At 45.1% G+C, this 18285-nt stretch overlaps 1 protein-coding gene across 1 annotated transcript in view; it reads right to left on the reverse strand.

Annotated features, from left to right (window-relative positions):
• LOC144143739 (uncharacterized) overlaps positions 1-18285 on the reverse strand; it is a 39148-nt gene that overhangs the window by 10240 nt on the left and 10623 nt on the right. The window contains exons 3-7 of the mRNA XM_077675470.1: positions 17104-17213; positions 14090-14185; positions 7680-7784; positions 4039-4101; positions 1857-1929 (exon numbers count right to left, since the gene is read on the reverse strand). Of these exons, the coding sequence (XP_077531596.1) occupies positions 1857-1929; positions 4039-4101; positions 7680-7784; positions 14090-14185; positions 17104-17213 (447 nt within the window). The remainder of the gene's footprint in view (positions 1-1856; positions 1930-4038; positions 4102-7679; positions 7785-14089; positions 14186-17103; positions 17214-18285) is intronic.

The raw sequence follows: 18285 nt of genomic DNA on the forward strand, positions 1-18285 counted from the left end.
GATTTCTCACTCACACCACTACACTGACAGAAAACTTCATTTCATCTGATAAATTTTGCACAAATAGCAATCCACTTCACCGAACAGACATTAGAGTTAGCAGCATACAGTAGTTTCGAGCAAGGCTTGCACGCGTTAAGCTTCTTTGCGCAGCTCTAGCGTCGCGCAAAAAAGCCAACCCCAAAAGATTACGCCAAGCGGTGAAGCTTGAACGTATGCATGTCGTGCGGCAGAGCCAGCATTTAGTGCTTCATTATTTGTAAGGTTACTTCGAACTGTATAAGTGCGCTGCGAATCCAATAAAATAACAAACTCTTTTCGCGAATAATTAGAAGTTTCAAATATTCGTGCACCTAAACATTTTGTATTTCAGTAGCCGACCGCAATTCGAAAGGCCCATAGGAGATCTCTATTCTGGCCTACTTTGCGGCGCGCAGCGTGTATGGATTGGGATCGGCTAGCTAGGAGCCAAATTTTAAGACTCTTGTACCTTGTGCGGTTCCTAAAATGAGATGCTTTTGATGCTCTTCAACTTAAATTCAAGGGAGGCATGTAATTTTAAAATCATCGCTATGCATTTGTTGAGTAAAGAGGCTCCAAACAGCGACCACGAGCTGCTTGTGAACGTCTGGTGTTGAGAATGGGTACCCAATAATATAAATATATTTTCCTAAATTACAAAAAAGGTAAGCTCACATCTCTAAAAGTGTGTATGTTTTGAGGTACGCATGCCTTTGAGCGCTATCTTTAGTTTTTACGCGTATTGTTTAAAGGCTCTAGATGGCTTCACGGGGAAACTTCATTTGGTCTGGCAAATATGTGTTCGTTTCTCGCCCTTTTCTTCTGCGCTAACTACTCGGGTTTCTTTGCACGATACCCGGGATTTGACTTTTCACGGCAAATTAAAACCGTCTTACATGCTTTCTTGTGCCGAAACAGTAACCTTAGGTTGGAAACAGGAAAACAAAAGATTAAATCTTTTGGTCACTGCACTGTTCCATTGAATGGACCTTGCCCACAAAGACGTCACTGTCGTAGCCGGATACGACTAGACACCATCTGGTGAAGCTGTCAACAAATCTGAAGCAAATCTGGTGAAGTGTGCAAAGCTGCTGCTTGAGTATACACTGTCTACATGGAGGAAACTGCGTCCCGGCGTTGTGTGGCACGCGGCGACTCAAGCTGAGACACCGAGCGTGTCGGTTGTCCTCTCCGCACGCTGCATGCACGCTTCAGGCGTCGCCAAAGCTGTGAAACAAGCACTACTGCTTTTAAGTGCAGACCAAGCTGTTGCGCAGCGAAGCGTGCTTCAAGATGCTCGAGCTAGGTAAGGAAGCATTAAGGAAGCGTGGTGCCTACCAGAAAAAAGGACTATCCGAAGAAGGCCTCACTATGAGCTCCTTAGTAAGGTGTGCTTGACCATTTACCTTAGAATATGAGGAGCTTTTTAGCCTTTAGGTATCCTCCCAAGGTAATAAACTTTCAAAAATTTGACCCTAAGGATTGAGGAGTTGCGGTGAATATTGAGTCTCTAGGACAGCCTTCTTGAACATCCAGCACTGGTCTTAGGCATTGACTTCACCGGAGGGATGCTTCAAGAGGAATTTCGACTATCGTAAATATTGATCAGCTGAACATGTGGTGCGCTAAATAATGTTAAAATATTTTCATTCGTTGCAATCACTCACGGTATATCTTTTTAAGAGGTGCATCCTGCCACACAACGTGATTAGTCTTAGATAGCAGGCAAGATCAAGATTATGTCACTGAGGGCTTCTTGCAAATCAAGCATCGCGGCTATTTAAATCATATGCCGATGTGTTTTTAAATAAAGTAGCAAACTATTTTCGTTTTACCTTTGCGGAAGGCACTCAAGCCGCCATTCTTGGCCTTCTTGTAAAATGAGATGACACAAGCCACGCTGTATATCTGCAAGAGAAAAAAAAACGAACGCAAACAGTTTTACTGCAAGAAAAATACGTTAGAATGACAACGAAATCACAGATAAGTATAACCTAAACGAACGTAACTGCCTAGGGGAAGACACAAGAATCTGTTTGCTCGTAAGAATAGCTAGTGATTGGTTAGCACCTGTTCCGTTGTCAAGTTTTCATCATACAGCGATGAGTTCTCTTGCCGCGGGAACATTTTTTTGTCTGCATGCTGCTTAGAAGCCGAAATTATGCATAAGTTTTTTAAATGATGGTATGTTATTCACCCGCCGAGATTTTGCGGTCGGAGCTTTTTGACAGGTTGCGACTGCACACGTGTTGCTGTCAAGAAACGGTAGTCGCTTGTAAAGTTCCGGCCGTGGTTTAAGGAAAGCAGAAAAGACATGAACGATAATGTGAACGAGTTTTGCCTGTGATTTCTATCGCAAGGCAATCAACGTACACAAGCGAGAGGAACCAATCCTGTCATTGTTCTTAACTCAACTGTGGAAGAGCACTACACAAAAAAGGGCTAGGCTTTAAACATGAGCAACTAACCCTGTTAAACATGGGAAACTAGCTCGGCTTTAAACATGGGCAACTAGCCATGGGCAACTAGCAACTAGCGACTAGCAAACATGGACAACTAGCAACTAGCCAACTAACGTTTTAACCAACTAGCCCTGTTCTCGAAACCATAGTGCACACTAAGGCAATCCCGTGGTTCAGCTTCGCCACAATGCACTGCAGTGACCAATCTATGGCGATGCAACGAAGAAAATTCGGCGAATAACGACAACGTTCATGTTATCTGCATCCTTGCCACCTACGCAGCGCCGAACGTCATACTCGCTTTACGTAATGCCACCGTGTAAACCGAACTTACGGGTCACATATTAGGCTCGGCATCGTTCGTTTGCATAACTTTTCTTGTTGGCTGTATGGATTGCTCAATCGAGTGCGTTGTGGGTAAGTTGAACCACAGCAGTTGTCTCAGAGTGTGGGGATGTAAGACAAAAACTATGAGTGCAAGTTCCGAAGCAGCCTCTCGCCCATGATGCGGTTGTGAAATACGTTCTATCACGTACGTCCCAGTAAACTGAGACGGAATAACACCAAAAGAACTACATAATCGCATAAAAATTTTGAAATAGATTTTTTTAATAAAATATAACTGAATAAAATTCCTCTTACCTCCTAGCAGGATGCTGTGAGAAGTGCAATACGTAAGTTTATTCGCTGTTTAGGTCTAGCCTATTTAAGAGTACGCTTAAGTCAATGCGTTGAACTTGTACTTCTGGTGGCATTGTTTTATATTTTAAGACGTGTAACCTTTTATTGCCCTATGCAGTGGAATTCTGTAACCTGAGTTACTGTGGAAAGCTCGTAAGATACACGACACGCGCCATTCGCTGCCGCCTCCCGGACTACTAGGATACCGTCACACTGGCCGCCAGTGCGGTTTGATGCTATCTCAGCATTCGAAATATTGTTCACCTGTTTGTTACTGACTTTTTGTTAGTTACAAATCGTCTATACAAGAAAACCGTCATCGCAAGTCGGCAGATATGCTACCCTGCAGACTTCCCAGTGGGACGTTATTGCGACGTCCTGAAATCGGTGATCAGGTTGGCACAATAAAAAAAAATATTGTTTCTTCCCCGTAACAAAATTGTGTGTACGTCGGCTGAACAGCTCAACGCCCAAATTTCATATTCTGGGCTTAGTGAATGAGATGATAAATTAAGTAATGTTTAAATCTCACATCAGTGCCACTTTAATTTAATGAGCAAATAAAAGTCTTCCAATATCATGCTGAACAAGAGTTTTTGCATTTCCATCTTGTACGAATGCGGATGATGCCACCATCGAGTCAAGTGTTCCGCGCACAGAAAACAACAGTTCCATTTCTGCCACAGCAGAACTGCAGAACAATCGCACGTGCATGATAGGGTTTCAGGCTTCCTTGTGTGGATCAAATTTTATGTCTCCTGTGGCTGCCTACTTCACGCCATGACAGAAACGATGAGGTAGGTCAAAGATAAACGCAGAAAAGGGGCAAAGACTACAGCCATGCGAAATGTGCTTGTGTGGGGCTACGACGTACCCTTAGACCCGTCAGGAATCCAACGACGATGGATACCAGCACGTCGGTGGTCCCGCAACTCGACTAAACAAAGAGAAGAAAACAACACGTTAAGACTACGAGGTAGTCACGAAGGGGCAATAAAAGCAGCGCTTCACATGTCGGGTTATAACAGTGGGCGAGCGATGATTGTGGTAACGCAGAACCCTAAAATGGTCCTTTGAGCCAAAGTGCAGGTATCGGCGTCTGTAGCCGTGCAACAGCAGAGAAATTCTTATTCGCTGGAACGCATACCCGCATCGACCTGTAGAGCAACTTCAGCATTCAGCTCCTATGCATATTTCTCGTTAAACACAGAAAGGACGCACAAACAGCTATTATTATTCGCGTAAAAAGTTTACATGTTTCAGCTTCATAAACATATTTTCTGGGGCAAGCTCAGCCAAATCAGATGCCAGCAGAGACAATTGGGTGTCCACGGAAGGAGGGGGGGGGGGGGGGGGGCGGCGACAGCGTTTGCCCTGAGCAAGTTACCAGCCATTACAGTAACGTCAACCACAAGTGTCGAACTGAGGGACACGATGGTCGGTAAGCGGTCGCTGCACTCCGGGATTGCTTCAAGAACAACACAATCATGTTTTTTTGTCTAGTCAATCAAGAGTCTAATTCTTGCTCAGTTGTCACACTTCCCGTCTGAAAGGATGAAGTCTTCTTGGTATTTGCGTGAATTAACACGTACGTGTGGAGGGGGGGGGGGGGGGGGGTTTAAAAACTTGTTTTTAAGAAAGCATGACGTATTTCCGATTAACTGTTTTGGCTAAAGTCTCCGCTTCTTTTAGCTTTTTTGCAGAGGAGCGCCGTTTATTCGGGCGTTTTGTTAAAATGGTACCCGCTTTTTTACACGAGACTCATCCGGTCTCCCCCCCCCCCTCTTTTTTTCCAGGAACATTCATAATGTCCAGATATATGAATCTTTAGAATATCTTGAACACTGGAATTGCTCTGCAAGTAGAATAGATTAGCGAGCACTGTTGCTGAATCATGGGAAGTTTCAAACGCCTACCTCAGCCCTACCCATTGGCGCAGTCACCCCCGGATTAATACCGAGTGCTCCGCTTCCCATCATTCTGGGAATGGTAAAGGTGATGACGTTGCGTCGCTCTGTTCTTCCGTATCACGTTTTGTCTGGGAAAGTTAGCCTACGTTAGACAGTAAAGCCTTTCTGCTCTGTTGAGCCATCGATCTGTGGCAACTTAGAGATAGAAGTCTTTGGGATTGTTGGTTCATACCACCTGGACTTCGTGAGTGTAGCCACCTCCTTTTTTGCTGTCCCGTCGTAAGCGCTGTTTTGTTTTGGCAACTTAGCGGATGTGCACGATTACCATTTTGACGTATTCTGTAATTATCATTGATATTCCTGACTTAAGTTAAATATTTACTGCCATAAGTAGAACGTACCCCGGAATTCACAAGAATAGTACTGTTTCTCGTACCGCCGTAAGCGCTACGCTTACGTTGTGCTACAAGTCATTGTACATGTGGTTAAGGTTACGACAGTGAGTCCCAAATTGGGGTCCGCGGACCACGAGGGCATTTTAAAGGCCCGCGAAGCTCTCCCTGAAAATCTACTCAATATTATTTTCTCCTTTTTGTCAAACCTTGCTGGCAAGGCGAAACGTGGACTTCACTGCATGACTTCACGTTTCTCTGCGGAACACGTTTTAACGTTGCCTAACGTTGGCTTTATTGCGCAGCACGCGAGCTATGCGAAAAGGCCAGACACACAAACGGCAGCATACAGGCGCAAGGGTAACTTTTAGTTGATAGTGCAAATTGTATTGCCATATCACACGCTTCAGCACAAACATCAGACAAAAAATGCGGGCACTGAGTAAGTATTTGGGCGCCGTTAGGTACAAGTGCAGATTGTTAGACATTATCACAAGGGTCAAGGTAAATCGCAGAGTCCTCTATAACTTTAAAAAGCCCGTAAGGAATTCCTGGCCCACTCATGGTAGAGAACCAACAGGATAGGATATGTCTTCAGAAAAATGCTTACCAGCTACACATTTTAGAACATGAATTCATATATACGTTACCAGAGCTACAACATTCTCAAACTGGCAACTAAGCTCCTTGAGGGATGCTGGCAAGCATAAATGGCATTTTTATCCTTTAGTAACACGGAATTTCGGCAAAAAAGAAACAATACGCAACATCCTTAAAATGCGATCTCCTTGAAGTAGATTTATTTTGGCGTCATCTTCGTGCAAATGTTTGTCTTCTTTCCTGGCGCCGACTGCCGTACATTGATGTAGGCTGCGGAGGCATGTAGTTGAGTCCCACGTCGCAAAAGTTTAAAGGGACTCTGCAACACTTCCGATAAACGCTTTCACTCTTTCTTTCGCGTCCGGAAGCCCTGCGAAAGCTATAGTTATCTCCAGCACGGAGTGGCACTGCGTGATTTGCTCATCGCAGCAGATACGTTTGCGTTTCTGCTTTGCTTTTCGAGCTTTCTTTTTAAAGTGTCTATCGAATGCATTCGCTGCTACAACTGAGGGAAAGCCGGCCAATAGCCGCTACGCCGCTCAAATGATGTAATTACGTTGGTCTAAGAACGACAATAACGCGAAAGAGAGAACAATCTTTTGAACAAATTTATAAGTTATCTGATGGGTATAGAGCAGTAAGTTTTGGCTGAGGTACTTGCAACACCCTAATACACGAAATGGATATGTTGGTTGACCACGTTCTGCAACCATTTAAAAGAATTCGGAAAAAAACGTTGAAAGAAGTGTTGCAGGTCCCTTTAAGCGTCGGCCGAGCAGTGACTTTCGTCGTAGTATTTCCTTCTGATTGGTTATTGTTACTAGTAGGCTGACAGATTTTGACTTGCCATGTACGTGACCAATCTCTCCGCTGTTTTCGCCACAACATCCGGATCGAGGAAGTATCACAACTAAATAAAAAACGGTGTTTCGGGCTACTCTTCCTGCACGCTAATCTTTCGGAGCAAGCCGTGGTCTGCTATATCCCTGAGGTGGCCGGCAGACTACGTTTTACATTGAGTGCAGCGCTCGTACGGGCTGCACTTCACAGCGCCTGCCACGTGAAGGAATGTGGGCACGCCTTGCTTAAGCGTATACGCCTCCAGGAGTATCGATCATGTTATAGTATTATGCTTCGCAAGTGACATCTAACTACAGGCTTACAGCTTCCCAGCATCGAGTTGCAAGCTATACTGTGACGTTTTTTCTGCCATTGTTTACGCCACGCCTTGACTCGGGCACGGGTTTACGCTTCGGGTTTACGCCTTGACTCGGACGACGAGATTTAAAAATGCACCCAGTGGTTCCAATCCCCCAAAGCCGGCGGATGGCTTAACGGGCTGATGATCTCAGTTATACTTCTGTCCTTTAACTTACTATTTCGGGATCTGCCTCTCCCGTAAAGCTAAGATTTCCAATTAGGGTGAGGTGAGGTGACTGTGAGAGGGAAAGAGGTTCCCAGCCTGCACCACATATGTATCGCATCAATTAATTCCTTTTTAATATGAATAAAATTCACCTTATATACCAGGCACTTTTTTCTTTTCAAGGTAAGATAAAACTGCTCTTCCGCTGAGGCTTTCTCACGTTTCATTTTGGTAAGTCCCCACGCACCTTTAGTGTGGTCAGTCGCAGCGCAGTGAAGGCAGCGAACTGGTCCGCTTCAGTGATGTACGGTGTCCGCATCGTCATGGGGTAGAGCCGGTCCCGCATGACGTACTGAGAACGGAGATTCAAGCAAAAATATAGATATTGCGACGCGCAACACGCACATGTACACGCATGCGCAGAAAAATGCTAGAAAGAAGGGAAACTACGCAGGAAATAGGCACGATATATAGTTCATACCAATGGCCGAAACTTTTTTGAACCATAGAACGTTTTCTGAACGTATGACCACATCGATATACCTCTCTGATCTTGTCTAAGTTACTGCAGTTGGCAACAACACGAATTCATTTCCTCTCATAGAATAAATCGGAGCAAAATAATTGCACTGATACATTTTAAGAGGCAAAATGAGCGCAGCTGTCAATACATGATGCGACATTAAACCACAGGAGAGCGGAGCTCATAAGAGCTGATTGATTTTGTTGGATTTATTTTTTTATTATTTCTGTCAAGAAGAAAAAACAAACAAAACGAAACTGTGAATAACATTGAATAAAATTCGCAGCGAATCAGCGGACAAGTAAAAAATAATGTGGCCCACGATTAAAAAAATTATCTTAGAGGCAAAACGTACAGTGGGGTGGACGCACTAAATTTAATGAATTTAAAAGCTGTCATTTGGTGTCAGCATCCTTGACAGCTTTCGACCCATGTCGAACAAGAAAACAAATCAGAGAAGTGGTGGCGGGAATGCAACTAGGCGCCTTCGCTTCACGAAAAAGGACACTGCAGCGAGTTCAGCTGACACGATTAGAACTTTTCTTCGTTTTTGCAGACTAGAGAATCAGTCCAAGTGATTCCGGAGAAGCTTATTTCTAGTATACAGTGCAGAACTTCATTTATGGGCAGTTAGCTACGTCACAAATTGCGCCAAAGTTCGAGGGCCCTATTGGACGAGGCGCGACAATACGTCGGAAGTGCCACGAAGGCACCCAGCAAATGAGGCCGAAACGTCGTCGCGAACACGAAATATAGAGCGCAAACATTCCCAATGGCCTGACAGTCGGGAAGTAAAACGAAGTGGAAATGTTGCGCGCTCTGCTAGAATGAGATGTCATTCAGGAGGGAAGCGAAGCGTGGTGGAACGCCAAATCATTATTCGACCCACACTTAACGCCTGGCGGGGTCCAAGAGTAATTCATTTTTTCCCCTTCATATGCATGACGTTGACCCACTAGTACGCAGTTGTGTTCCCTGCTGTTTCTGTGGACTCTGTAACCACTGAGCTGCTGCGACATTGCCCATCAGCGCTGCTCTGGAACCGTTTTGGGCGAAAATCCTGACTTCGCATACGGCCCCCGTTGTCACACGACAGTGTTTTCATGTCATTAACTGCGAGCGAAACGGAATGAAATTCCGCTTACGCAAGTTTGAAAGTCTATATAGACGTGCTGTGTACCCTTTTCGTTGTTTGGTACTATTATGAGCAATATGAAAGGGAACACAGGAACACGTGGAAACATCCTCGAAACAGACTCAGAGCGATACGCGGATGGCGCTGTGAAAATCAAAGGGGAAAGGAGGGTGCTCTTCCCCTAACTGTTGGCACTCCCACCACGCTGGCATTTCTGCAAATCAGCAGCTTACGTCATTTCGCCGATAATATGGTTTCGTCCGGCAGCCGATAAGACGCACGGCGGGGATGGGAACAGTTGTTAGAACAGCGTCCCATTTACCACTTTGTTTCCGACGACGGCCGCTGCGTATCACGCATAGCTGGGTCTGACGGTGTTTTCTATGCGTTCCCGTGTTCCCTTTCATATTGCTCATAATAGCATATTTTGCCGAAACAGTTTTCTTTGTACTTCTCAGCCGCCGGTAGAAGTTACGTAAAAAGCTCCCCAGCTTCGTTTCCCATGTACAGTTCCTCCTTTAGTGTGCCCACGTACACTTCTACCGGAAGATATTTTAGTCGAGGAAGCTCTTAATTAAGAACATGGTGCAACTTGGATGCGCAGAAACGTGCAGTACAACAATGTTACACTCGTCAGTGCCTTTCACGAGTAGCGGGATCGAGAACCCTGTATGAACAGGGATCCTCCATCCTCGCCTTAACCACTAGTGGCTTTGGAATACGATGATGGCAATGGGTCGTGATGCACGCGTGTGGAAATTGTTTCTTAGAGCTATGGCACACAAAGTACTCTGCGATAAAAGGGGTGTTGCCGAGTGAACCACGGGCTTCTCATAAGAGCGGAGGTGGCTTGCTATTCCACACGCATTTATCCCGACGCTGAGGCTAAGTCCGTTATTTGCGCAGCGCTCGCTTCGCATTTCCGACCCAGAGCCGTGGGTAGAATTTTGTTTCCGCAACTGGCTTTACTATTAGTGGTTCGGAGCGTTCCTTCAGGCACTCGGAACGCGAAAGTGTGATGCTTTATCATACCAACTCACCATGACGTTATGCCCGTCGTGTCAAAGAACAACTAAGAGGCTCAGAGCTCGGTGGTACTAACTGAAAAAAAAAAAGGCTAGGGTAATAATCACACTGATTATTCACTATGGTTTTAAATACAGGGCCGTTCTTGGTTAGCGATTCCTCGGGCGCCCTTCGTCGAGAGCCTCGCAAATATACAATTTTCGTCGGACAAAATCGCGGTTGAACGGTTCAAAAACCATGATTCTACATTACCTTCCATTTACGTTTCGCCGAAGTTCGTATCCACGACGTCCTGACGTCCTCAACTACACAGACACCACATCTCGTTTCTATTGAAACGCTGTCGTTGTACTCGGCCAGGGTTTACGTTCAGCTTCGTTGCCTTCACCACCGACAGATGGGTGCCATTAAGAATTGTATGTTTAAAAACAACGGCGACGTCTACCAGGCTTTGCGTTACAATGACCCTATACGCATTGCGGGGTTCGCTTCCCGGCCGCGGCCGCCGCTTTTCTTATGGAGGCGAAAAGCAAAAACTCCCGTCTGTCCGAGATTTCGGCGCACGTGAAAGATCCCCAGGTGGTCGAAATTAATCCGGAGACCTCCAGTACGGCGCGCCTCATCGCCTGCGCTGCGTCGGTGCGTTAAACCCTACGATCACTCAATTATACACATTGCATCTGGTTTATGTAGGACCTCATCGTAGACATTTGGTAGTATGGTTTGTTTTCTTTCACTATGAACAAGCTTGCAGTGAAGCATCCTTTGGAGGGGTTCAGCAACGAGAAACGCCGGTAAGACTAACAATCAAGGAGGTCCCCGTTTCCAGCAACTGTTGTAGCACATTTTTATGCAGCTGCTGCTCTAGTCGCCCCTTTCCTATCGCGAATGCCTTAAATGGCCCATTAAGCCAGAGATCCAGTCTTGGAAAAGGGTGTGGCGAAACGCCTCCCAAGTCCACGTTATTGCGAAGTGTTCCATAGCGCGTGCCCCACAATAATTAAAGACACGAAAACTCTGAGCACACCTAAGTAATTCCTGTGAGCTCTGAATATAAAAGCATAATTATCCAATTGAGCACCATTGAGCACTCCTTCGACTTTTGCACTGCGAATGCTTTCGACTTTTGCAATTAAATTTGGCAATTTTTTTTTTAGAGTTTCTACGCTAGGCCGGAGTTTTCGACGATATCGCTAAGAATTGTACCGCCGCCCGAAGCGCATTAGATCGCTGGTACCGATGACGCCGCTGGGTGATGACCAACGCGGCGCATGCATCACACTCTCTCCGTATAGCTCGGCTATAGGGCACTACAGCGCTGCGCTTTCCCAGGCTTTGTCTAGCAATGCGGTGATTTTGTTTTGTTTTATTACTGCTACGCATGCGCTATGAAACGTTCCGCAGCCGCGAAAGCAAAATCCGCCTGCCGGCGTCGACGGTCTTTTTTCGCTCAATGGGCCATTGATGCTTTCACATTCCCAGCTATTATGAAGTGCTTAGTTATCCTTGCATTTTTGTCGCCTTTTTGAACACTTTTACGGCACGCATTCTTTGTATTCAGACACCTTAAAGGCATTTGCAGGCGTTACATAGGGGATGGGGGGGGGGGGGGGGGGAGTTACAAAAAGAGTTCAAACGTTTCAACAGAATTTCTCAGAATACACAGAAAACGTAAGTTTGAACATGTGGTCGGGGTTAGTAAGCACTAACAAAAGGGATACAAGAATGAAAAAGTACTCAATACAAAGCGTATAAGTTGGTGTTGTTAAACGCACAACGATTCTACTTTCTTAAACAAGCACGTTTAAACTGCCCTTGAAATGATTGGCAAACGAGTCATGATCTCTAATAGATGCAAATGTGGTGGCAGCTTATTCCACTGACAAACTGCAAGAAATAACGGTGATTGTCGAAAAAGATCGGTGCGTGCAAACATGGGCTGGACTTAGAACGGATGATCGAGTCACGGAAAAAATGGTATGCGCGGGCTTGATATGGGATGCCTAAAGGACGGTGTGTATTGGTACAGTCTGTGGATGTGAGAGAGCAGTGCCATCAGTCGTCGTTTTTCTGAAGGGGGTAACTGGAGGAATGCCTTGATATCCGTGATGGTGGATTTTCTGGAGTCAGTTTAATGATAAAATGTGTTACTTTATTCTGTAAGCATTCCAGATTGTTTATTAGGCATGTCTGATTTGGATTTCATATAGAAGAGGCGTATTACATCATCGAACTTACTAAGCCTATGGGAGCTAAAAGTTTGGTTGATCTATTTTTTAAATACAAATGTTGCCTAATGAAGCCAAGAGTTCCACTTGCTTTCGAAATTACTTGAGCCATGTGATCATTCTATGTAAGGTTAGGAGATGAGTGAAGTCCCAAATATTTTAATGTATACACATTTTCTAAGCCAGTGTTGTTCACATAATATAAACTGAATTGAACGTTACTAGCTCTTGTAAATGACATCAATTTAGTTTCCGAAACATTTATTTACATCTTCCATTGCTCGCACCAAAGGGAAAATTTGTTTAGGTCTGCCTGTATTGCGCTGCTGAGCACGAGGTCGCGGATTCGATTCCCGGCCGCGGCTGCCGCTTTTCTGATGGAGGCGAAAAGCAAAAACGCCCGTGTGTATGAGATTTCGGCGCACGTTAAAGATCCCCAAGTGGTCAAAATTAATCCGGAGCCCTCCACTACGGCGTGCCTCATCGCCTGCGCTGCGTCGGCGCGTTAAAACCCTACAATCAATCAATCTAGGTCTGCCTGTAAAAGTATCTTAGGCGCTAATAATTTGTCTGTAGAGAATGGAGACGTCCGCAAACAATCTAACTGTTGAATGGAGGTAGGTACTGATATCATTAATGTAAATAAGGTATAAAATTATTCTGAGTACGGAACACTGAGGAACACCAGATTTAACGTGGGCTAATGCAGAATACTGATCACTTACCGAAACAAATTGGTAGCGATTGGTTAAAAGACTTGAACCCCAATTAACAATTTTCATATGCAAGTTTAGCCGGCTTAGTTTCATCAGTAGGCGAGTGTCAGGAACCCTATAGAACGCTTTTTTAAAGTCAATAAATATGGCATCAATTTTTATCGGTTCCCGAATAGCTTGAAGATCGGTAACGAGTTCAAATAAGTGTTTCACAAGACCGTCCCCGTTGAAATCCATGCTAATTATTAAAGAAGAAGTTATGCTGACGAAAATATGTTATAATTGCAGATGATATGGTATGTCCAAGTAATTTACAAGGAATACTAGTCAAAAGATTGGTCAATTATTTCAGGGCAGTGATCGGTCACCTGATTTGTATAAAGGAGTGATACGACCGATCTTCCAGTTGTACGGTACGATTTCTGCATCTAGTGACGGATGAAAAAGGGCGGCTAGTATGGGAGATATTGCGGGCTTTCTCATTTTAAGTATTTTTGAGCAGATCTCTCTGGACCGGGCGCTGAGTTACTGGAAAGGCGATCAATAGCACATTCTATAGCACAGGCGTGATTATGACGTCATCCATAGACGAATTAATATATGAAAACACAAGATAATGTGGTAATTGGTTTTATTTAGTGAATACAGAAAAGAAAAATGAGTTTAATTCCGTCGCAGCTTCAGATGGTGAGAGCAGCACACCGTTATTTACTTTTAGAACTGTGCATAGAGACGCGTGTTTGGGATGTATTGCTTCCTAAAACTTTGTTGGACTGTTAGTTAACACGCTGACGTCACCGTTAAAAAGATTTATTGAAATGCCGATGAATCGTCTGCACAGAGGAGTCAGTCAAGGTGAAGGGACCCCTAAGCAGCACAGTAACCATTTCTATTCCCTAATACTCTGCCTGCGGTCAGTCATTTTGGTGGTCGGGTAGCCCCCTGAATAGCAAAATTCATTTCTCGTTCCTTTCCGAGTTTTTTAATGACTCAGTCACAGCGTGAAACAGATAACCGGCCCCAACTCACCATGATGACTCGTAGCAGCACGAAGCCCGTGCTCGCTGCAATGTCCACGGCCGCAAACACGGACAACAGGAGCACAGTGCGCAGGGAGACGCTGCCCTGCAAGACAACAACGGCATTACTCGTTAGCTTGCGGATGGCGCTCGTCCACGGTTTAATCATGTGCCCCCCTCACCTAATAGCTAGTGAAAAAAAGGGAAGCGGGGAGGCAGCCGGTAAAACAAGCGTCGCGCTAGGCACTTTTTTTTGTTTGCAGAAAAGTAGAAACCCAATTGCAGTACTAAAGTCAAAGAGCTGAAAACAACCAACATTTAGGCTTCCTTGTGGGTCCTAAACTACATCAGCATGCCAAACAATGCCAAATGTACTGATAGAATTAAGGAATATAGCGTGAAATGAGAGCACTATATGGCGCTGACCGAAGAAGTAAGGAAGGCCTTGAAAGAAATGAAAGGGGGCAAAGCACCTGGTGAGGATCAGATAACAGCAGACCTCTTGAAGGATGGCGGAGAAATTGTACTTGAAAAACTGGCAAACCTGTATACGCAATGCCTAATGACCGCAATGGTACCGGAATCTTGGAAAAACGCGAACATCATCCTAATCCATAAGAAAGGCGACATGAAGGACTTGAAAAATTACAGGCCGATCAGCTTACTGTCAGTCGTCTACAAGGTATTTACCAAGGTAATCGCTAACCGAATCTCTGCAACCTTAGATTTCAGTCAACCTAAAGAACAAGCAGGGTTTCGTAAAGGTTATTCAACAATGGACCATATTCACACGATCAATCAGGTGATAGAGAAGTGCGCTGAGTATACTGAACCCCTATACATAGCCTTCATAGACTAGGAGAAAGCATTTGACTCGGTCGAAACCCTAGCAGTCATTCAGGCATTACGGAACCAGGGGGTAGATGAGCATTATGTAAGAATACTAGAGGATATCTACAATGGGTCCACAGCTACCATCATCCTCCATAGGGAGAGCAGTAAAATACCTATAAGGAAGGGTGTCAGACAAGGAGGCACAATCTCTCCAACGTTATTCACAGCATGCTTACAAGAAGTATTCAGAACGTTGGATTGGGAACAGGTGGGAGTAAGGGTTAATGGAGAATACCTCAGTAACCTCAGATTTGCTGATGACGTTACCTTGCTAAGTAACTCGGGGGACGAATTGCAAAGCATGCTTTCCGCACTGGGCGAACAGAGTAGAACCGTGGGCCTGAAAATTAATATGCAGAAAACCAAAGTAATGATCAATAACCTAGGGACAGCACAGCAGTTTGGGATAGGTGGCGAGGCAGTGGAAGTGGTAAGCGAATATATCTACTTAGGCCAAGTTGTGACCCCAGATCCCAACCATGAGGCATAGATAATTAGAAGGATCAGAATGGGGAGGGGTGCATATGGCAGACATTCTCAGATAATGAATAGCAGCCTAGCATTGTCGCTGAAGAAGAAAGTACGACAGCTGCATCTTACCGGTACTCACCTACGGGGCAGAAACTTGGAGGCTCACTAAGAGGGTTCAACTTAAATTGAGAACGACTCAGCGGGCAATGGAGCGGAAAATGATAGGTGTAACATTAAGGGACAAGAAGAGAGCGGAGTGGGTCAGGGAGCACACTGGTGTTAAAGACATATTAGTAGAAATTAAGAAAAAGAAATGGACGTGGGCAGGGCATGTAATGCGAAGGCAAGATAACCGCTGGTCATTAAGGGTAACAGAGTGGATCCCTAGAGAAGGCAAGCATTGCAGGGGGCGGCAGAAAGTTAGATGAGCAGATGAGATCAAGGAGTTTGCGGGGATAAATTGGTCACAGTTGGCACAGGACCGAGATAATTGGAGAATAATGGGAGAGGCCTTTGCCCTGCAGTGGGCGTAGATAGGCTGGTGATGATGATGATGATGATATGGCGCTGCGGGGCTGCCCGCTTCGTTGCTATCACCCAGCTTCAACCAGCTTGTGAGATGGAGGATAGTCATACAGGCAGCAGGCGCTAATCAGTATTCTCGTGCTTACCGTCCATTATTTATTCTCGCGTTCGACTACATAAAAACTAACTTCGTTTCTCGTAACTTGTATAAGGTGTGCGGCTATCGCAAACCAACGCGCTCGGTTGACTTGACACGGAGTGGAAAGCACGGCGACGGCCGCCTGAGTTGCCGCCGTTACAATTTTACATTACAATACAATCCCGGACCATTTCCCTAACACCGCAGGGGCATGTTGAAACAAGTGTTCCCTACTTGTTTCCCTAAAAGGGTTCCCTAAATGGAGAAATCGGATAGACGCCGGCTTTAAAATGCGAGTGACCCAGGTTCGATTCCGGCCATTGAAGCGTTCTTTTCTTTCACTTCACCCACGATCATTCATCATCATTATCAGAGAAAGTTGGCTTTCCTGCAGGGCGTCTTCGCGTTACCGCGCCATCAGTGAGAACACCAAAGCTTCGCTTCAAAATATTCTTTGGTCGTGGCTTTCATACTGCAGAAATCAAAGGCCCCAGGCTTGCTAGGGAAAACTGTCATCGCCGTTAAAGATTAAAGAAGATTAAAGGTCTATCTTTAGAGATTGCAATTTACTTTATAAGGCACGAAACAAAATTTTTCGGGATAATGTTTAATAAACTTGCCCTATATTCCAGCGAAGTAGACATTATTGCGGATATTTTTTTAATTCACCTTTACGACCTGGATGTGTATAGCACATGGCCATTTTCGCCCTTTACCCACATTGTGCACCAGTGTGTATAAACTTGCTCCTTTGTAGTGTAGACTCAAGCAGCCAGGATAATTCGTTGCGCTTTGTTTTCCATTTCCCGCCCTATGTTTATTCACTATCTCCTCCTCCTCTTCTTCTTTTATTCCCTTCTTTCCCTTCGCTTTCCTCATTACGTTGTCCGCACCCACTCCGCGTCATCTCGAAAGTCGCAAGCGCCAGGAACAGCTGGGGGACTTTGGTGACGACAGCCGCATATAGTTAGTGATAGCGGGGGACAGTTACTTACATCGTCCTTTGCCTGCTTGAGGGCGAACGCCATCCACCACCAGCTGAGGATGTAGATGATCACGAACACCACGCTGAGGGCCAGCGTCGTCCGCGCGGAGGTCAGTTCCACTGCGATGCACACATGGGGAACGGGCAACGAAGGGAGATGAGACGATCCGTTATCCGCTCTCCGATAGTCGGGAGGTTTACACGCTCATGCATTTTTAACCATGCGCTGCCTACACTCAGATCCCGATTACTTGGTCAATGTTCGTCTCGTTGACGTATCTATTTATTGCGCGTATTTATTTCTCTTTCGCCGTGCTGTTCTATTACCTTTTATTGACGCGTAGTCCCGAGCCCTGCAACTTTTTTGATTTAACTACGCCATGTAGCGAACACGGACACAAAAAACAGACCTGACAGCGCTGCCCAACGCATAAATATTTTTTTTTTCGTGTTTGAGTGCGCTGTAATAAATTTAGAAATTGAGCGATACCAACTCGCCGAGCTTGCTGTCTTGGTAATATTCCATGGCGGACATTTTTTGTTTTTCCTGACGCTCGCCGGTCGAAACTTTAGAATAAATATTGTGATGTTTTTCACTGTGACTACTGATGGCTACCACTGTTAAACGTCAGCGATAGTTGTGCTAATCATAAAGTGACGAAGAACACAGTCACCCAGATAACCGAATTGCTAAGGCATCCGAGATCTAATCGGAAGACGTGGGTTCGGTGCCCACTCAAGACGCGTGTTTTTCTTCACTTCCTTTACTATAAAAATTAAATCTTAACTTCACTAATCGTAATAACAAAAGACTAACACTTCTCCTATGCCTCCCTTGGCGTTATAGACTGCCGGCCTTTCCTTCTGTATATATACCTCTATAATCCCATGATCCGTCCAGGTAATATGGCCTGATTACCTTCTGTTACCTGCTTCTTTACATCCATACTAAATATTTAAAGTTGCGATATCATCGAATACCTGACGCTGAAAATGAGCAATAATCAATAGAACAAATTCACGCTCGAGCATACATCAGCCGTGGCCAGTGTTCAAATAAACTTGCCAATCGGTGGCTGTTGCACAAATTTACTGCCCTTAGCGATCCACGTGGTGGCACAATGCTGTTCGTCTGCTGTGTGTGGCTCCACCTTACAAAAATACGGTTAACCATACAGTCCCAACGTGCTAA

This window comes from Haemaphysalis longicornis, unplaced genomic scaffold, assembly GCF_048455015.1.
Source record: "Haemaphysalis longicornis isolate Haplotype H1 unplaced genomic scaffold, Haemaphysalis longicornis Haplotype H1 scaffold_1, whole genome shotgun sequence".
In the NCBI taxonomy this organism is placed as follows: domain Eukaryota; kingdom Metazoa; phylum Arthropoda; class Arachnida; order Ixodida; family Ixodidae; genus Haemaphysalis; species Haemaphysalis longicornis.